At 45.2% G+C, this 22,192-nt stretch overlaps 1 protein-coding gene across 2 annotated transcripts in view; it reads left to right on the top strand.

Moving 5' to 3' along the window:
• The window catches only part of ABI3 (ABI family member 3), a 109,018-nt gene that overhangs the window by 35,107 nt on the left and 51,719 nt on the right, over positions 1–22,192 (top strand). Inside the window, exons 4-6 of one of the 2 annotated variants that reach the window (XM_073607817.1) lie at positions 5,151–5,239; positions 12,743–12,799; positions 14,470–14,600. In XM_073607817.1, coding sequence (XP_073463918.1) covers positions 5,151–5,239; positions 12,743–12,799; positions 14,470–14,600 — 277 coding nt within the window. Of the gene's footprint in view, positions 1–5,150; positions 5,240–12,739; positions 12,800–14,469; positions 14,601–22,192 lie in introns of both variants that reach the window. The other variant, XM_073607816.1, reaches the window with a different exon arrangement.

Below are 22,192 nucleotides of genomic sequence, written 5' to 3'. Positions count from 1 at the left end.
AATGGTCCCAAAAATTTTTTTGTTTATAGAGCAAAAAATAAAAACCGCAGAGATGATCAAATACCACCAGAAGAAAGCTCTATTTGTGGGAAAAAAAGAATGTCAATTTTGTTTGGGTACAGCGTCGCACGATCGCGCAATTGTCAGTTAAAGCGACGCAGTGCTGTATCACAAAAAATGGCCTGGTCATTGAGCAGCCAAATCTTCCGGGGCTGAAGTGGTTAAATAAGCCCATTTTACATTAGAAAGGTAGAGGGCTTGCCTGATTATTATTTACGTGTATTTTCTCACTGTTAGAGCTGGAGTGTCAAGCAAAAAGGTCCCCATAGGAGCTTTTTCTATCTCTCATTGCAGTAAGGCTACCAAATTTCAACATCACATAACCTATATTACCAAAAGTATTGGGACACCTGCCTTTACACCCACATGGCCTTTGATGGCATCCCATTCTTAGTCTGTAGGGTTCAATATTGAGTTGGCCCAACCTTTGCAGCTATAACAGCTTCAACTCTTCTGGGAAGGATGTCCACAAGGTTTAGGAGTGTGTCTATGGGAATGTTTGACCATTCTTTCAGAAGAATATGTGAGATCAGGCACTGATGTTGGGCAAGAAGGCCTGGCTCACAGTCTCCACTCTAATTCATTCCAAAGGTGTTCTGTCGGGTTGAGGTCAGGACTTTGTTCAGGTCAGTCAAGTTCTTCCACCCCAAACTCGCTCATCTATATCTTTATGAACCTTGCTTTGTGCACTGGTCCAAATCATATGGTGGAGGGGGATTATGGTGTGGGGTTGTTTTTCAGGGGTTGGGCTTGGCCCCTTAGTTCCAGTGAAGGGAACTCTTAAGGCGTCAGCATACCAAGACATTTTGGACAATTTCATGCTCCCAACTCTGTGGGAACAGTTTGGTGATGGCCCCTTCCTGTTCCAACATGACAGTGCACAAAGCAAGGTCCATAAAGATATGGATGAGCAAGTCTGGGGTGGATAGCCTTCCCAGAAGAGTTTAATCTGTTATAGCTGCAAAGGGTGGGCCAACGCAAGATTGAACCCTACAGACAAAGACTGGGATGCCATTAAAGTTCATGTGCATGTAAAGGCAGGTGTCCCAATACTTTTGGTAAAACAGTGTATAAAAACCTGCTAACCACACACAAGGAATACAGTAAAGTGGTAAAGCTCCCCATAGTAATAATTTTGGTCTCAGAAAATGCATGTTTTAGTCTACTGAATAAAACATTAGGGCTGCATAAAGCCAAGGAGTAGCCACACGGAGGGGTAAATCATGCTTTTTTTTTTTTTGTTTTTACTCTAGTGTCTCTTCAGGCTTTTAATAATTCTGGTTTAATTTTTTAATCATTTAAAAAGACAGTCTGCGGTGTATGACCAAATGACGTCATTATTAATGTGCTATTTATAATGGACTATTATAAAATCCATTCAGCCAGAATCTGGTGAACACAATGCTGATTTTATACAATGTAGAAGCCAGCAGAGCAGAAAGGCGCCCCATACAAACCACAGCCAGAGTGTTGAGCCATACCGAAAAGAGAAGTAGATGTAAAAAACAGAAATAGAATTAGACAAGTGAAACAATGACTTCAGTTCACACTATTGGCTCTAATTATCTCAATGTTCAGTCTCTGTGGAGATCAGGAGAGAGTGTTTCATACAATCTAAGGCCCCATTCTCATCTGAGCGTAGCGAAAACGCGGGCAGAAATGCGCGTTTCTGCCCATACTTCCGCGAACGTGCAGAAAACATGCTAAAATGTGCATTGCGCCTGCGGTACAATTATTTCTTAATGGCCCCCCAAACATGGGTAGCAAAAACGCTCAACGCCAACTGCACTTGGCTCAGTCCCAAAATTTGGTACTTGAGTTTCACGCGACAGGCAGCCCATTCAAGTCCATTGTCTGTTGATCAAAAAACATGGCAAAAATGTGCTAAAACGCCTGTCGCAAAACACTATGCTCAGACGTGAATGTAGCCTTAAAAACTTACTGTCATTCTTACAGGTTAATCTAAGGGTAGTATACAGTGTTGTGAAAAAGTATTTGCCCCCTCCCTGTTTTTTTTTTTTTTTTGCATATTTGTCACACTTAAATGATCCAGATCATCAAACGAATTTTAATATTACACAAACAAAACCCAAGTAGATCCAAAATGCAGTTTTTAAAACTATATGAAAAAGCAGTTGTCCCCAATAACCCCCCCCCCCCACCACGCTAAATCATTAATGAACTGTGATTAGCCAGATTTTTTGGGAAGCTGATTTTAATTTCACTTGCCACACCCATGCCTGATTACTGCCAGACCTATTGAATCAAGAAATCACTTCAATAAAAGCTGTCTGACAAAGTGAAGTACGCTAAAAGATCTCAAAAACACATCATGCTACAATCTAAAGAAATTCAAGAACAGGTGAGATACAAAGTAATTGACATGTATCAGTTTGGAAAGGGGTACAAAGCCATTTCTTATGCCGCGTACACACGAGCGGAATTTCCGTTGGAAAAATCTTTGATGGTTTTTCCGACGGAATTCCGCTCATTCTTGGCTTGCATACACACGGTCACACAAAAGTTTGCTGAACTTTCGACCGACAAGAACGCGGTGACGTACAACGCTACGACGAGCCAAGAAAATGAAGTGCAATACTTCCGAGCATGCGTCGAATTGTTTCCGAGCATGCGTAGGAATTTTGCGCGTCGGAATTGGTACAGACGATCGGAATTTCCGATCGGAACTTTTTCCGACCGAAAATTGAGAACATGCTTTCAATCTTTTGCTGGCTGGAATTCCGCCAGCAAAAGTTCGATGGAGCATACACATGGTCGCATTTTCCGACCAAAAGCTCTCATCTGACTTTTGCTGGTGGAATTTCCACTCGTGTGTATGGGGCATAAGGCTTTGGGATTCCAGCAAACCATGGTGAGAGCCATTATCCACAAATGGAGAAAACTTGTAACAGTGGTGAACCTTCCCAGGAGTTGCCAGCCTACCAAATCTACTACGACTACTCATACAGGATGTCATAAAAGAACCCAGAACAATATTTAAAGAACTGCAGGCCCTACTTGCCTCAGGTAAGTAGTGTTCATAAGTCAACAATAAGAAAGAGACTGGGCAAAAAAAATATCCATGGGAGAATTCCAAGGCAAAAGCCACTGCTGACCAGAAAGAACACAAAGTCTCGTTTTACATTTGCCAAAAAAATCTTGATTATCCCCAAGACTTTTGGGCAAATATTCTGTGGACTGATGACACAAAAATCAAAGTTTTTGGAAGGTGTGTGTCCCGTTACATCTCGCGTAAAGCTAAGACAGCATTTAATAAAAAGAACATCATCCCAACAGTCAAACATGATGGTGGTAGTGTGATGGTCTGGGGCTGCTTTGCAGCTTCAGGACCTGGATGACTTGCCATAATTAAAAGAATCATGGATTCTGCGCTCTACCAGAAAATCCTGAAGGAGAATCTCTGGCCATCAGTTCCTGACCACAAGCTCAAGCACACTTGAGTTATGCAGCATGACAATGATCCGAAACACACCAACAAGTCCACCTCTGAATGGCTCCAAAAAAAAAAATGAAGGTTTTGGAGTGGTCTAGTCAAAGTCCAGACAGAAATCTGATTGAGATGCTGTGGCATGACCTTAAACAGGCTGTTCATAGTCGAAAACCATCCAATGTGGCTAAATTAAAACATTTCTGCAAAGAAAAGCGGGCCAACATTCCTCCACAATGGTAAAGACTCATTTCCAGTTATTGCAAATTCTTGATTGCAGTTGTTGCTGCCAAGGGTGGCCCAACCAGTTGTTAGGTTTAGGGGCAATTACTTTTTCACATCAGGGTCAGGCAGGTTTGGACAGCTTTTTTCCCTTAATAAATGAGATCATCATTTAAAAACTGCATTTTGTATTTACTCGGGTTATCTTTGTTTAATATTAAAATATGTTTGATGATCTGAATCATTTAAGTGTGACAAATATGCAAAAAAATATTAAAAAATCAGGAAGGGGACAAATACTTTTTCACAGCACTGTATGACACTGTATGACAGCTGGGACCTTTTCAAACTATAGGATACTCAGTCTACTGGATTGAAATTTGTCCAGTCCCTGCTAAACCAGATGAATTTCGATCCATGTATGACCATCTTTAGGGTTTAGCCCTTCTGCCTTGCAGCACTGGGGTCATCAGTTCAAATCTGCATGTTCTCCCTGTGCTTGCATAGATTTCCTCCCTCACTTTAAAGACGTGCATGTAGGTCAATTGGCTCCTGTCTAAAATTGGCCCTAGATTGTAAGCTCCTTGAGGGCAAGGACTGATGTGAATGTACCATATACACTATATTTGTAAAGTGCTGGGTAAATTGTTGGTGTTATATAACAACCTGTAAGAAATCCTTTTGTTGTGCAGAATTTCCATCATTTTGCAAAAGGCAACTGGGCAGGGCTGACACCACTCCACCACAAAACTGTTGTCAGTCAACAACAGGGCTTAAAGTGATTGTAAAGTCTCATTTTTTTCTCTAAATATAACAAACATGTTATACTTACCTGCCCTGTGTAGTGGTTTTGCACAGAGCAGCCCAGATCCTCCTCTTCTCTGGTCTCTCTTCAGCACTCCTGGCCCCTCCCTCCTGCCGAGTTGCCCCACAGTAAGCAGCTTGCTATGGGGGCACCGAGCCGAGTCACAGCTCCCTGTGTCCATTCAGAGACGGAGCCCCAGCTTGGCCCCGCCTCTCTCTCCTGATTGGTTAACTGACTTTGATTGACAGCAGTGTGAGCCAATGGCGTCGATGCTGTGTCTCAGCTGTTAAGGAGGAGAGTCCCGGACGACCGAGGAACTCGTGGACATCGCTGGAGAGATATGGGGCTCAGGTAAGTATTAGGGGGGCTGAGGGGGGCTGCTACACTCAGAAGCTTTTTTTATCCTAAAGGCAAAAACCTTCTGACTTAACAACCACTTTAAAAGCTAATATCTGACAGACTAACAGGTATTTTTCTGTACTTTCATTGGTCTTTAAAGGGATAAAACATGGGAAGAATTGGAATTTGCTGCCAGGCAAGGTTGTGAGGTTGGTGACCCACTAGTGGTGGATGTGGGCTGAATTCCTAACCAAAGTATTATTCTATATACTGCAGGACTCTGAAACACAGCAATTATCAAAAACTGGGACCATGTCACGCAAGATAAGTGTAAAATCGATGACCCAGGCTCAGAACTCATTTGGGTAAGTGCAGAATAAGACTGATTATCATTCAAACATCTGATATGGTTTAAATAAATAACATAGCCAAGTCAGTGGGGTCTGAACCAGGTTGCACTATAAATGGCAGGGCTAAAAATTTTCGAAAATTAAAATTATTAGTAAGATTGTAACAGTGGAGTATTAGATAGTTGTTAAGGTGTCCTGTTGCCTGCCAGCCAATCAGATTGTTGGCAAATGGATAAATGGCATTGGTTAGATGACCCTCCAGAAAGAATTTGCTGAGGTATAGAGTGGAGTGCAGCCAATCTCCAAGTACCAGTGCTGTCACATGGGAAAAAAAGTAAGGAGTCACTTCCCATAAATATTATTCATAAGAATGAAACAAAAATGGCAGACGCCAAGGATGTCCCCTATCCCCCATATTATTTGTTCTCGATCTCAAACCTTTCCTTCGTAAGATACGTGAAAATATAGATATCCCAGGAGTCACCATAGTTGATAAACAATACAAAACTACCACTTTCGCTGACGACATTCTACTATTCTTATCTAAACCCTTTATAGCCCTACCAAACTTCCTCAAAGACTTCCGTCTATTCCAGTTCATAGCCCATTTCAAAATCAGTTTCACGAAGTCGTACGCTCTCAATGTAACACTAACAAAACCACAAGTCCTACAATGCAAACAAAACTTTCCATTTACATGGAAAACAGATGCAATAACCTACCTAGGGAATCAAAATTAGCAGACCTATACTCGAAAAATTCTCTACCACTTCTCAAGACTATCGCAGAGGAGTGTGATAGTCAGAACAAAGTACACTTCTCCGGTTCAGCAGAGTGGCTATCATTAAAATGAATATCCTGCCACGCATACTATACCTCCTTCAAACGATACCTATCAAACTTCCCAACACCTTTATGCAATCATTCATAAAAATATGCAGGAACTATCTCTGGAATCAAAGACACCCTAGAATTAGTTTCACCCAGTTAATAAAACCCAAAACCAAAGTGGGAATAGGCCTACCTGACATACATTATTACTGTTGGTCCTGTCATTTACAGCATATCATAGACTGGCACACCCACCACCGGGTAAAAGATTGGGTAACCCTAGAAAACTCTTTCTCCTTACACCCTGTTAGCTGCGTCCCATGGATCAGTCGAAATTTTACACCAAAAGACCTAAAACAACACCCCACCATAAGCCCTACATTGGAATGTTTCACCAAAGTCTGCCATAAACTCAAACTTTCCAAGAACCCGGGCCCTCTATCACCAATCCTAATGAACCCTCAGGGATCTCATGATGGCACCGCACCCCCTCTATTTTACACAGATTTGACAATTCCAACTCGGACAAATGCTGGAGATGTCGACAAGCTCCGGGCGATCTCTTGCACATATGGTGGAACTGCCCAACAATCCACGCCTACTGGAAACAGGTCCATGAACTAATCAAAAAAATAACCACATACTCTCTGGAATTTACACCTGCGCAATTCTTACTCCACCACCATGAATCAAATGACACACCAAATTATAAATCATTAGCCATGATGCTAGGTAACGCAGCTAAAATGTGTATTCCCATACTATGGGGTATGACTAGAGTCCCCTCCATTTCAAACTGGTACAAAAGAATAAATAAAATTGCAGAAATGGAAGAAGTTATGTCAATCTTGCGGAATTCTCTGCATAAATTCACTACTGTATGGGCTTGCTGGAACCATTTTCAATCCTCCAAAGAATACCTGCAAACAATGAACCTTCTTCCCCCCTAAAAAAAAAAAAGACCCGCTACACACGTAGGAGTCTAGAACAAATTAATACTCTATCTGACGTTAAACATTATACACGTTAATGCAACCTATCATACTGGTAAAATACAAAAACCTCATTATAGAAACCTACTTGTCCCTTCCAAAACAAACACATACATACATATACAGGCACATGGACTTAAACCCACTAAGATATGTAAACACCTCTCACCCCCTTTTCCACCTCCCAAACCCTCTCCCATACCCACTTTCCCTTAGTTCCCCCCTCCAAAATACTACACCCCCATTAATTCTCTATACAAGACCTGAGCTAAATACAATTGTTGTGCTGGACACAAGTATACACGTACAAGTAGATATCTTAATAGCAGATGCTATTCTCCCAACAGACACATACTAACCAGAACAAATAATAGTGGTACATCTTGAAAAGAGAGGAGTGACGGAAACAACACACACACCCTGGACGCCATACGCCCTACTTTTAAACCTGTCACATCTCCCTATTAGCACTGCTGAAGTGGTACCCACTGTTATGCCCTGTACACACGATCGGATTTTCCGACAACAAATGTTGGGTGTGAGCTTGTTGGCTGAAAGTCCGACTGTGTGTATGCTCCACCGAACATTTGCTGTCGGACTTTCCGCCAACAAAGTTGGCTAGCAGGTTCTCAAATTTTCCGCCAACAAAGCGTTGTTGTCGGAATTTCCAATCGTGTGTATACAAGTCCGACGCACAAAAGTTCACGCATGCTCGGTATCAAGTAGAAGGAGCCTCACTGACTATTGAACTTCTTTTTTCTCGGCTCGTTGTACGTCTTGTACGTCACCACGTTCCCACGTTTGAAATTGTTGGCCAACATTTGTGTGACTGTGTGTATGCAAGACAAGTTGGAGCCAACATCTTTCGAACAAAAATCCATGGTTTTGTTTCTGGAAAGTCCGATCGTGTGTACAGGACATTAATGTTACTGTCTCAACCTACCAATGCTATTCATGCCGCACTTGTCACCTATATATTATATTTATATATATATATATATATATATATATATATATATATATATATATATATATATATATTTTATTCTTTCCTTATCTTGATAAGATCTGGCTGTGTTTTTATTCTGTTTTTGTGAATATAGCACACCTTTTTGATGGTCTTGTAATCTTTCTCTTCTTGTACTCAATAAAAAAAGTTTGGAAAAAAAAAATAATAATGATAATAATAAACTATATTTTATATAGTGCCTTTAAAGGTATCTTCTCAACGCACTTTAAAAAAGAAACAAATACAAGCAATACACAAGAAATTTTATTGGAAAAAGTTTGAAGAAGGTGAATCTCTGATGTTCTTGGGAAGAGAATTCCAAAGTTGTGGGGCATAACAGGAGAAGGACCTGTTCCCCACAGAGTATAGACCAGTATGAGGGACACACAGAGGACCAGAATTAGAGGAGCCAAAGTTACAAGAGGAGGAGTAGGGTCAAAAAAGTTCCAATAGATAACTGAGTGTCAATCAGTGGCAGCCTTCCATAATGGGTGCACGGGCGCCGCCCCCCATATCCATGCATCCGGTCCCCTAATCTACATGCAGGGCGCCGGACACATGGATTTCAATGGGGTTTTTTTTTCTTGTTTTTTTTTTTAAGCACATGATTAGAGCCTGAGCCTTTGGCTTCAAAAAAGGGTGGGCTCGGGCCACAAAGCACTGCGCCCCGAGCCCACCCACTTGTGTGACAATAGCGAATTAATATTCACTATTGTCTTCCTGATTCTCCTCTCAGCCAATTGGGTCTCAGTCAGGACCCACTTCCTGTTCGGCCAGGAGTAGAAGCAATGGCCCAGAGTGAGGAGCTGCAGCTCAGATCCATGTCTGCCTGATATGCCTCCTAAGGTAAGGAGGCCTCTGATCGCCGCCGCATTCCCATCCATCTCCTGCGAGGGGGTCGGTGCATTCCAGTCCGTCTGGTGTTGGTTTGACCCCCAACCCCCAAAAATGACGTGTACACACGAGCGGAATTTCGGCCCGCAAAAGACCAATGAGATTTTTTCGATGGAAAATGGGACCGTGTGTATTCTCCATCGGACTTTTGCTGGCCGAATTCCAGCCAACAAAAAATTGAGAGCATGTTCTTAATTTTTCGGTCGGAAAAAGTTCCTATCCGAAAATGCGATCGCCTGTGGCAATTCCGATGCGCAAAATTCCTACGCATGCTCGGAAACAATTTGACGCATGCTCAGAAGCATTGCACTTCATTTTCTCGGCTCGTCGTAGTGTTGTACGTCACCGCGTTCTTGACAGTCGTAATTTCAGCAAACTTTTGCGTGACCGTGTGTATGCAAGGCAAACTTGAGCGGAATCCAGTCGGAAAAGCCATCATATCTTTTTCCGACGAGAAAACCGATCGTGTGTATGTGGCATTAGAAGTACTGGGTATTTTGTTTTTGCTTCCAGCGCCAAATAGAGCATCAAGCCATTGAAAGGGAGGGTGACTATATGCTCCTGGCAGGGTCACCATAAAAATGAACTTTTTGCTTTGCTATGCATGAGTAAAGGATGGGTTCACTTTAAAACGCAACAGTTTTGGATAGTGTGAGGAACGATTAACCTTCTATAGGGTTTTAATTACTGTTGAGGCTCTCTTGCTCTTCATTGACTCAGATACAGCAGCAGGAGCCATTTGCCAATCAGAGCCAGTGATGAGGGAGTGGGGGACAGGACCATGTCCCACTCTCTTAAAGCAATGGCAATCTATGGATTTTGTCAGTTTCAAGCTTAAAATTTTTCTGGGAAAAATAACTAAACAATACACTGTACATGATGTGCAGAACGGCATTGCTTTATATGTTTAATAAAACTTTATTATATTAAAATAGCAAACATAAAAACCATCCAAGGTCAGACCTGTTCCAAAGGCGGACCCTTTGCCTTAGATCTTTGAAGGAACTTTGCGCTGCCTGATGGGATCAAACATTGATGTTTTCTGTAACCAGTTGGAGCAGGTCTCAGCTTGGATAGATTTTATGATTTATGGTGTTTGCCAATTACCTTTAATGCCGCGTACACACGGTCGGACTTTTCACCTGCAAAAGTCCGACGGACGCCGCCGGACCAAGTCCGGCGGACAATCCGACCGTGTGTGGTCTCCATCGGACTTCCGACGGACCGTTTCGGGCGGAAATCCGACGTACTTTAGATTTGAAGCCTGCTTCAAATCTTTACATCGTACCTCCGCCGGACTCAGTTCCTGACGGAAAGCCCGTTCGTCTGTATGCTAGTCCGAAGGACCAGATACGACGGAGGAGCAGGTTACTGCATCTCGCGCTCGCTGCAATAGGAAAAACTAATTTTCCCATTGCGGCGAGCGCGGGGGGCATCCCAGGCCCTTAGGTCTGGTATGGAACTTTAAGGGGAACCCCCTACGCCGAAAAACCGGTCGACCACGCCCCCTAAAACGTCACAGTCCCAGCATGCCCAGGGACTGTGACATCATATGGGGGCGGGGTCTCCGCCTATATAAGTCACAATGCAGCCCTCAGAGACCAGTCCAGCCGGAGAGAGCGTCGTGTCAACATCTGGGGGAAGAGAAGAGAAGAGAACACAAGAAGCCAAGAAGTCCGGACCTCCGCTGGCAATAGAGCTACCTGAAGACAGCGGAGGGGCCGGCCGAAGACCTGGGACACCGGGAGAAGAGGCCGGAGAGCGGAGAAGAACCAACCGGACGCCGGGAGAAGATGAACCAGAGGGACCCCCGAAGACGGAAGAAGACCCCCCCCGGAGCTGTTTAATAAATTATTTTAAAAACCTGTGTTGTGTTTTATTATTGACACTTTTTACCTAGGTGAATGGGTAGGGGTACCATGTACCCCATACTCATTCACATAGGGTGGGGGGGCCGGGATCTGGGGGCCCTCTTATTATAGGGGGCTCCCGGATTCCGATAAGCCCCCCGCCCGCAGACCCCGACAACCAACGGCCAGGGTTGTCGGGAAGAGGCCCTTGTCCTCATCAACATGGGGACAAGGTGCTTTGTGGTGGGGGGGCACCGCAAGGCGCCCCCTCCCCCAAAGCACCCCCCCATGTTGAGGGCATGCGGCCTGGTACGGTTCAGGAGGGGGGGGGCGCTCGTTCGTCCCCACCCCCTTTCCTGACCGGCCGGGCTGCGTGCTCGGATCGGGGTCTGGTATGGATTTTGGGGGGACCCCCACGCCGGTTTTTCGGCGTAGGGGGTTCCCCTTAAAGTTCCATACCAGACCTAAGGGCCTGCGACGGGGCTCGCAAGGTTTCAATCTCGCCAAAAAAAGCGGCGAGATTGAATTCCTTTTCTAGTCCCGTCGTACCCAAGTCACGTTCAAAATGAACGGACTTGTCCGTGTGTGGGAAAGTCCGTTCATTCTGAAAGTCCGGCGGAAGTCCGTCGGGAAGACCGGATTCCGGAAAGTCCGGCCGTGTGTAGGCAAGTCCGGCCGTTCAGAAAGTCCGGCGGTAGTCCGCCGGAAGTCTGGCGGCAAGTACGTCGGACCTAGCTTTCTAGAAAGTCCGACCGTGTGTATGCGGCATAAGAGTATAGCATATTATTATATAATAAAGTTTTATAGAATATATCACATGATGCAGGTGCTCTTTCTGTTTGCTCTGTAGGGTTGTGCTTGTGCAAAGATAATTAGTCTGGACATAATTGCAGAGGGAATACCTAAATGGATATTTTATGGAAGCACCAATAGTTTGCATCTATTTGTACATGAGGTGTCTTCGTCTCTAACACTCAGAACACACCTCCTTTTTTTTGTCAAATCTGATTTTTTAATAATAAGAATTTCTCTTACTATGCTATGTTATGGTAGGCACATAGAAAACATGTCAAGGCAGTCACTTCCTAAATTGTATATGAATTGCTCTCCAGTTGGCCCATTTCTGCCTCCCCCTGCAGCTCTGCCAGCTTCTCCTCCTCTTTCTCCCTCCATCTGCAGGAGGATTGGTTCTAGCACATTTGCCCCTTCCATCTGCTGTTCGGGCCCCCCTGTGTGCCCCTTTTCCCAGCAGCGCTGCCGGCTTCCCTCCTCTCCTCTTCCACCGGCAGCTGCTGCCAGCACACAGGGGGATGTTTCAGGATGGAGAGCAGGGGAAGGGACCGGTAAATATGTCATTTACCGGTCCCTTTCTTTCCTGAATGAACATAGTGAGCGGTTGGTACCAATCACTCCTGTGTCCATTCACCACTGAAGCATAGTCAACTGTGTTTACTATGTTTCAGTTTGTAAATGAGCAGGAAGCCTCAGAGTGCTTTTCTATTCATTCATTTGTGCAGCTGAGGACTGATAAATTATGTCTACAGTCACTTTGGGACGGGGGGGGGCCCTTTCAGGTAGGCTGTATGGCCGTGTGCCTTCGGTTCCTGTCTGTCTACAGCAGAGAAATTACAGCACCACATAATGATGCAAGATGTAAAGATACTCTCCACCACACACCTATAAAAGGATTTGGGAAGTTAAGTCCCAAGGCCAGCACACCACAGCCTCTTCAAAATGCAAAAGTGTTGGTATACTGTCTTCACCATGTTGGCTGCCGTGATTTCTAACAGCAGCCCTGCTTATAATATATATATATATATATATATATATATATATATATATATATATATATATATATATATATATATGTATGTATTAGAGATAATACAACTTCTGCAACTAAATCAGTAATACCCTATCACTGTGTGTCTTGATACAGTAGAAGCTGTCGGATAAAGGATCCAGTCGCCCCTCCCCTGGTTCCTGATGTGTTTCAACAGTAAGTATTTATCTCACTCTCAATAGGTTTTCATTAGAAGATATCAAGATACAGGCAATAATATAGAAGAGCATGCAGGTAAAAGCAATGCACAAATAGTTGCCCGAGTTGTAGAACCCAGTGGTGTAGGACCATATCAAAGCACAACAGAAGCCTATAGTTTTTCTGGTCAGTAAAGCCATGGCACAAACGTGGTCTACAATAATTAAGTATTAAATTAGAAGTCTGGTAAGAAACTGGCTAGGATGTAGTGCCATGTTCAATTGAGGGACAAAGCCTGTTTTGAAAAGGAAGAACATAATGTTGGTGGGAAGGTCCCCTTTGTAGAAGACTGAGAAGAGAATAAGAGGAAGAGATGAGAAGGTTCAGAATGAGATTTTTTTTGGGTAGATCAGACTGAACTTTAAAATAAAAAAAATACCCAGTCTCAATTGTATATAACAAAAGACAAGACAATCTCGTAAAAACATTTAAAAACAAATAGTTCCCTGAATATCACTACAAATGCACTACAGTCACTTTGGGGGGGGGTAATGCAATATATTATTCATGAGTGAGGTCAAACTCAGGTCCACTACTCAGATATTTATTTCCATTTTCTGAATTTCTATTAAAGTAAAAAAAAAATGTCCACAATCCCCAACCCATACCGAGTGACCCCAGCAATGTACATAAAGGCTGCAATGCCCATGGTTTGAAGGCCATGAACGTGATGCCTCAGGAAGTGGTGCAGATATGGAGAGGGAGTTTACCTGTGCCTGACTCCTTATCTGTTAATCACAGCATATCATGATTAAAAAAAGTAATTACTTAAACAAATAGTTCAAGGTTGTAACCATGTTTCATGTTACACCTATATTTAGGGTATAACATGAAACAGGGTCACATTCCCCAATACCACCCTCAGAGGAGTGGGAGGGTGCTGGCAGGGGGAGCCTATGTGCCACATACCTGTTCCTTCTAGGGACAAAGTAGGTGGTCACTCCCTCCCTTGTTAACTGGTTTTGGGAATCCTTTGAGCCCCTAGTAAAGCATGCATGTGGGTCAGTAGTGGTAAAAATAAAACAAACCATTCACAATAAAAAATATTTTTAATGTGGTTAATTTTTTTAAGTACATTTAACGTTCCAGCAATGTCTACAACTGTCTCCCAGTGAGTCTCCTCCAGAGCTGGAATGCCTGGCGAGAGCACAGGCTCCCTCAAAGGGTGCCAGGTAGGTGGGAACATGAGCCCCCTCTAGACATCCTCCCCAATACAAAGAGCCCAGTGACCATCAGCATTGGGCACTGGTGCTTTGGGAGGTGTACACCTGTTTTTGGGGATCTCCTTTCAAAACACACCATCAATGCAAAAAGGCATTCACTCTGGTATCAACATGCAGGGGCTGCACGATTACTGCTCACTTGCCATGGAGATACCAGCAGGAATGCCTTGTGTGCCAGGCTGTTTTTTTTAAAAGGAATAAGGGCAAACATTTTATTTTTTAAACTTAAAAATAAATTCTATTAACAAACAAATACATTTAACTTTTCTAGTGCCAAAAAATGTGTAAATAACAATAAATTAAAGAAAAACAGCTGGCATCCAAATGTGAGCCTAAACATTTTTTATATTGGTATTCCATTTATTTTCTGTCTGTAATGCCTTTTGTTCTCTGGCATTATTTTAGAATTCCCAATGGAACAGCTTCCAGTATCCCTAATTCCCCCATTATGGGTAATAATCTTCCTTTACCCCCTCTACCTGTACTGTTTGAGCACTGTGACCCTCCTGCAGATGAAAGGCACACAACGGGATCAGGTAAGTGACAGTATCTCACTGCTGACCTCTCCTGTTTTATCATCTATTGAGGCTCAGCATTTTGGAAGCTCAAATTTGCCGACCTGCTAAATATATCCATTATTTCCAATATTTTACCCATTTATGTACTGGATGCTCTTTGGTTTCAGTAACAATAGTTGCTCCTTCTGTTTACCTACCATCATGGCTGTGCAAGGAATTTCTTTGCCTAAATTGGAACAGGGCTGTCAGTGTCACGTACCTGACTGTGGAGCCCAAGATGATGAGGGTGGCCTCTTGCACAATTTCTGTCCAGGCACCTCTGGTAGTGGAGACAGAGACTGCTAGGGCAGTGGAAAGGTGTAGGTGTCTGGAAGCTGTAAGAGTGAGCTGTAGCTTGGAGACACAGGAGTCCTTCCAGTGGTGGTGTGGAGTCTGGTCACAAGCCTTGTTCAGCGGGAGTCAGGCAGACAGGTGCAAAATCAGGATCATGTTGGGAACATCAGAAATTGGTAACATGCTGGCGGTGGGGTACAAAATCAGGAAGCAGAGACGTAGTCATAACTCCAAACTGAGGTTGATAGCATAAGCGAGAAGCAAATATAACAGACAAGGGTGATTCGAGAGAGATGTCAGACATAGCCGGTCAGGAACAAGGTTAGCAGACATGGATTAGAATCAGGAACACAGAAAAAAAAGCTGAAGACAATCCAGCACTGAAGCCAGGCAGACTCTCAGTTTAAATAGGTTGCTCAGTGCCAAAATCTGTGGATGCGTACACACTCCTACGTGTGCGTGTGCAGTCTAGTCCTTGTTTGTGTTGGGCTTTTATGCTCGTGACTCTGCACATGCATATAAGAATGAGCACAAGATCCCTGACAAGGGGCCCAGATCAGAAAATGTTACATCGGCTCAGATATCTGCGCCTCACTTCTCCATGTGGGATGGTAACAGGTAAATGATGATAAGTTTATACATTAGTAAGTGTGTAGAAGATGTTAACATAACCATAACAGTTACTAACCACCCCAACCAGAGATCCTAGTAAAAAGCAGAGGTTTGCGTTGTGCACAAAGCAGAGATTCTGTGTGTAGATCCATTGAGGCATTTGTGCAATGAGCAGCAAGGAAAAGCCACTGCAATTATATGTATCGGTATCCTCGTAAGTGCTGCTGAATTTTGTAGTCCGTCTGTCACCCTGCCCCAGCCAGGCACACACTTGTCATTCATCCAGAGACGTAAAAGCAGTCCTTGCTCTTTGTTTTTTTTGTTTCATTGAGGAGGAATGAACTTGGATAGGGATGGGGACTTATGAGATGCCCATGGAATCAACACATCAACAATTGGGACTTTATATACATCCTGTATATACATCACTCCTTTCCTCCTCCTGCACATCGCTTCCTTTCTTCAGAGTATCACTCCTTACTCCTCCTGCATGTCGCTTCCTCTCTTCCCCAGACCATCTAGCACTGAATTGGTAGGCCTGACACTGACTCAACCAGGCCTAAAGCAGGCCCCTATGGTGTAGCAAATAGAAAAGTCCCAGTGCTAGCTGTCCCTGTGGCTACTGCTCCCAGCACCACCTCTTCAGGCACTGCCAGCCCTCCTGGCTGCAGTTGCCCCTTTCCACTGTGTGCCACCACAATCCTCCTGACTGGCTCTGCACTCATCCCAGACTGGTCCATCAGTCCTCTCAGGCATGCCTCCCAGTTCTCCGGATTGTGTAACACTCACCAGTCCTCCTGGCTGCCTCTGTGGAACTCCTGGAGACTTGCCCGGCAGTGTTCTCCCGCTGTCCTCTCTTGCTCCTCTTGTGCCTCCTGTCCAGGACACCTCCAAGTTTTCTCAGAGGCGCCCGTCCGTACCCGAGCCCAGGCCCAAGGTCAACCCCCAGACTGGGGAGCTCCCTCAAAGGCCCCAACAGCCTAACACTCCATCTCCATTTTTCCATTTGATCAACTCATTCCCAGCTGGGCTGACCATGGGTATTTAAGGAGGCCTGCCTCTGCCAATCCAGACTGGGGATTGGTCAGCGTTCCTTAGAATACCCCAGGTGGCTCAACCTCCCCTCTATGCCTCCCTTTCTAGAAAGAAGATTCTAGAAAGAAGTGGGAGGTCCTAGTAATGCCTCATGTCACCCAGCACTACCCTGAGCAACTCCCAGCCCAGATCACAAAAACACACCCAGGCTTGGCTACCAGCCAAGCTTGAAAGTTGACCTACACTAGAGGGTGCTACATATAAAAAGGGCAAGGCTAACTATGCTTTCAAAATTCAGGGTCACCAATAACCCAGGGAGCATGTGGAAGGGCATTAAGAGCCTCACTTATTACTCCAGTAGAGATGCAGAACGCCCAAGTGACCTGTTCCTTCCTAATGCTCTAAATACTTTTTATGGTTAGTTAGAAGATTTTCTACACCTCCCCTGACTTTGCATCATTTCATCCTTTCGCCTTATCCTCTCCATCGCCATAAAGAGAACAAAGGGGGTGATTGTAGACTTTAGGAAGAGCCGCACCAGCCCTTCTCCCCTCTACATCGGGGTGCAGTTGTTGAGATGGTCTCACGTTTTAAATACCTGACAGTGCCATCTCTGATAAACTCCCCTGGGGCACCAATCCAGCCAACATGGTGAAGACGGTATACCAACACTTTTGCATTTTGAAGAGGCTGTGGTGTTTTGGCCTCGGTGCTTAACTTCCCAAATCCTTTTATAGGTATGTGGTAGAGAGTGTCTTTACATCTTGCTTCATCTTGTGGTACTGTAATTTCTCTGCTGTAGACAGACAGGAACTGAAGGCACACAATGGCAGCAGTCCACCCTTCATCAGTGATGTTTAAAACAGAAGGAAAACAGCATTCAACATCAAGAAGGCCCTTCTCATCTGTTTATGGATTGTTTGCCCTATTCCCTTCAGATGGGAGGTTACATAGTATCAAGGCTAGAACCAACAGACTAAGGAACAGCTTCCTCTCTGATGACAAATTCTGAATTATACTGAACAATTGCTAAATTATTGACACTTATTATTTATCTTCACGCTCCTTTGGCAGAACATCTCATTTTGCAAAAAAATAAGTTTCAAGTAAAGATCTTTGCCCTCTTTGGACAGCTGCAGGTGTAATAAAGGAGCAGTCCACAACCTACAGAACCACATTGTGCCGATATATGCTTCTAATGCCGCGTACACACGAGCGGACTTTCCAGCAGACTTGGTCCGGCGGACCGGACTCCGTCAGACAATTGGATCGTGCGTGGGCTCCAGCAGACTTTTTTTTCCCAAAAGTCCGACGGACCTAGAAATAAAACATGTTTCAAATCTTTCCGACAGACCCGAGTCTGGTCGAAAATTCCGCTCGTCTTTATGCTAGTCTGACGGACTAAATCCCACGCTAGGGCAGCTATTGGCTACTGGCTATCAACTTCCTTATTTTAGTCCGGTCGTACGTCATCACGCACGAATCCGTCGGACTTTGGTGTGATAGTGTGTAGGCAAGTCCGTTTGTTGGAAGTCCGAACGGACGATAACGGATGATCATTCATTTGCATCCGTTTTCATCCACTTTCTGTTACATAATGGACAAAAAATGAATGTTAGCGGATGATATTTTTTTTCTTATTTATTTTACCTTTTATTTTTTATTTTTACACTGTTTTTTAAAAAAAAAAAATTGTGTCACTTTTATTCCTATTACAAGGAATGTAAACATCCCTTGTAAAAAAAAAAGCATGACAGGACCTCTTAAATATGAGATCTTGGGTCAAAAAGACCTCAGATCTAATATTTACACTAAAAGGCAATAAAAAAAAAAAATTGTCATTTAAAAAACTGATTTTAAAAAAATGGCCCTTTAAGAGCTTCCGCCCTGCAATGTCATGGAGACGGGTGGGGGCCATCTTCCCCTCACTCGTCTCCATGCCCAGCCACAGAGAGGACCGGATAGCCTCCGCCGCTGCCGATGGCTCCGGTAAGCAGCGGAGGGCACCGGAGCGTGGCGGGGGGCCCTCTCTCGCCGCCGATAAAAGTGATCTTGCAGCGAATCTGCAGCAGAGACCACTTTTATCTTGTAGCGGACTGCCGCCCGAACATGAGGATACCGGGGTTATGGCAGCTAGCTTCTGCCATAACAACGATATTCGTCCCCAAAGTAAGGACGTATATCGGCATTCGGCGGTCCGGAAGTGGTTAAACCCTTTTTTTTCCCCTCACTTTATATTAGCTGGTTGCTAAGGAGGGGGTCAGGCAGCTGGCCGCCACATCCTTAACAACCGATAAGTCATCAGCTGAATGTAAAAATAAGATTGCCGGCAAAAAAAATTGCGTAAAAAAAAATTGCGGAAAAAACAGCGTGGGGTCCCCCCCAGGTCCATACCAGGCCCTTAGGCTCTGGTATGGATTCGGGGGGGACCCCCCCCACACCAAAATTTTTAAAAAATCCATTCCAGACCCTTATCCAAGCATGTAGCCTGGCAAGTCAGGAAAGGGAGGGGACGAGCGAGCGCCCCCCCCCCCCTGAACCATATCAGCCTGCATGCCCTTAACATTGGGGGGGATGGAAGAGCCCCCCCAAAGCACCTTCCCCCAGTTGATGGGGACAAAGGCCTCTTCCCGACAACCCTGACCGGTGGTTGTCGGGGTCTGCGAGCAGGGGGCTTATGGGAATCTGGAAACTCCCTTTAACAAGGGGGCCCCCAGATGTGAATGGGTATCGGGTTCCTTCCTACCCCTACTCTCTCACCCCAAAAAGCAGTGAAATGTAAAAAAAACAAGATCCGGTATTTGACAAGTCCTTTGCTAAAAAAATAGCTCTGAACCGTCTTTTCCCCGAGCCATCTTCTCCCTGAGCCGTCTCTCCCAGTGCCGTCTTCTCCTGCCACGTCTTCTCCCGCCCCACTGTCTTCTTCCCCGCCACCGCTGTCTTCTTCCTCGCCGCCGGTTACCTGCTAAAACCAGAAAAGCCGCTCTTCTCCTGAGGCTGTCTTCCTTCGTTTTGTTGTCCCCCGCTGTCTAACATCTCTTATATAGCCATGGGGCATGGCCATGCGATGATGTCACCAGGGGCGGGCTCTCCGGTTGATGTCATTTGGGGTGCTTTTTGGGGTGAATGGTTAGGGGTACGATGTACCCGATACCCATTCACATAGGGGGGGTGGGATCTGGGGGCACACTTGTTAAAGGAGGCTTCCAGATTCCGATAAGCCCCCCTGCTCGCAGACCCCAACAACCACCGGCCATGATTGTCAGGAAGAGGCCCTTGTCCCCATCAACATGGGGGCAAGGTGTTTTGGGGTAGGGGGTGCAAAGCCCCCTCTGCTCCAAAGCACCCACCCCCCATGTTGAGGACATGCGGCCTGGTATGGTTCAGAAGGGGGGCGCTCACTCGTCCCCTCCTTTTCCTGACTTGCCTGGCTGCATGCTCGGTTAAGGGTTTGGTATGGATTTTGGGGGGGACTCCATGCCATTTTTAAAAATAAAATTGTCGTGGGGGAGGTCCCCTCCGAATCCATATGAGACAGATGCAAAAAACAATGAAGGCAGCTCTGCATTCATTATGAAAACTTGGAGTGTATTTAAATTGTGCAACAAGTGAAATGTTCAACAAGAACTGTACCTTGATCTGACTTGGGATCAGCCCCAAGTGTACTTGGAATGAGAGAGGAAGGGGCAGAAGATCATGCAAATGTGTTGACAATGAACATGCTGACAGAAGAAGAGATCAGAGAGTTGACACTCTGAATCTGCTGCTGCTCGAAACAGTAGTCTTGGAAGGTGACCAAGCCTTATTACATAAATGCAGTTGAGAAAAGTGATCAACATAGCTGTGCTGTCTGGCACGGCTGTAATAATGCTAGAACTGGAATTACAGAAATAGAAATCCTTTGGCAAATAAAATAGCTGCTATATTATGTATTTCAACTTTTCAACTTAGCTGTTTGCCTGGGGTTCAGATTTAAGCCCTGACAGGAACACTTCTGCCAACCACCCATTACCATTGGTTCTCCAATGTGATTCAGTATATAAGACTTTTTTTTAGGACTGTATATGGGTTACCTGAGCTCATTCCAAGGCTGTCTTTTGCCCTTTGGTTTACTTTGTGAAAAGGCCAAACTTTATTGGCAGGAGGTTCCTGACACAGGTAGGGTCCTAATGTGGCCTTTGGGAGCCGAAAAGGGGAGAAATGGTAATAAACACCAGGATTTTTTTCTTCCGGAACGTGTCAGAACACCTTTCCGCCACCTCCAGCAGCCCTCTCCTCTGCAGCCTGTCACATAACACAGAAAGCAGTAGAGGAAGTATTCTTTACCATTCACTTCCTCCACCAGCTTCTGTATGATAGCACCGGCATCCAGGGCATGTGCCCCACATCTGATTGATGGGTGCCCTGGGACCGGGTCCAGATGCTGCAGAGAAGACGAAAGATGGGGGGTTGCAGAGGTTTAGAACTGTGAATTGGGGTGAGCTGTAGACAGGGGTGCAGAAGTGAAATGTGGAGGGCGGACAGATAAGCTGTGGATGGGGGGGCAGAGGTGATTGTGGACTGGGGGCGTAAGCTGTTGATGGGGGGTGTGCAGAGGTGACATGTTGACAGAGGTAAAAAGGGCAGTTGTGGATGGGGGCGCATGCTAAAATGAATTGTGGAATGTGGGGGAGAGAGAGGGTGAGCTGTGAATGGGGGGGTGAGCTGGGGAAAGGGTGAGCTGTGGACTGGGGGGGTGATGAACTGTGGACAAGAAAAGGTAACCTGTGGAGAGGGGCAAGGGTGAGCTGTGGACTAGATTAGAGAAGGTGACCTGTGAATGGGGAGGTGAGCTGTGGACAGGGGGTGAAAGGGTGAGCTGTGGACAAGAGTAGAGAAGGTGACATGTGGATGGGGAGATGAGCTGTGGACGGGGGGGGGAGAGGACGAGCTGTAGACGAGAGTAGAGAAAGTGATCTGTGGATTTGGAGGTGAGCTGTGAACGGGAGGGAGAGGGTGAGCTGTGGACGAGAGTAGAGAAGTTGACCTGTGGATGGGGAGGTGAGCTGTGGACAGGAGGTGAGAGTGTGAACTGTGTACGAGAGTAGAAAAGGTGACCTGTAGATGGGGAGGTGAACTGTGGACGGGGGGGGGGGGGGGAGAAGGTGAGCCTTGACTATACCCATTATTTGGAAACACTTTACTTCTCTTTCCCAAGGAATGGCGGGATTGGGGGCAGGAATAGGGGCGGGGTGGGGTGGGAGGAGATGGGGTTGGGGGAGGGGGAGTTGACTGGGGAGGGTGGGTTCCTGCACCTATTCTCTGAGAAAAAAAGCCCTGATAAACACAAAAGTCATTGCCCACAACCGTCAATCAGAATTTATGCTGGGTTTTTCTATACATTTACAGCTAAAACCTGATTGATTGCTAGTGACAACAACTATTCCATTTTGTCAACCACTTTAATTCCTCTACTTTTATTGAATGGACCCCTAAATTGCCATGCTTAGGACCTTGTGCACGTTGGGTGTTTAGCCCATGTTGTTCAGGTACAGGCAAAGGACACAAGTGCACTGTCCAGCCCCATGGCCAGCAGCTATTCAAACTCTATGGAAGGATGACAGCTGCTGCAATTGGAAAGGGCTGCATGG

This window comes from Aquarana catesbeiana, linkage group LG12 (genome assembly GCF_042186555.1).
Source record: "Aquarana catesbeiana isolate 2022-GZ linkage group LG12, ASM4218655v1, whole genome shotgun sequence".
Taxonomy (NCBI): domain Eukaryota; kingdom Metazoa; phylum Chordata; class Amphibia; order Anura; family Ranidae; genus Aquarana; species Aquarana catesbeiana.
Note: the sequence above shows the minus strand (reverse complement) of the source record. Positions and strands in the feature narration are given on the sequence as shown.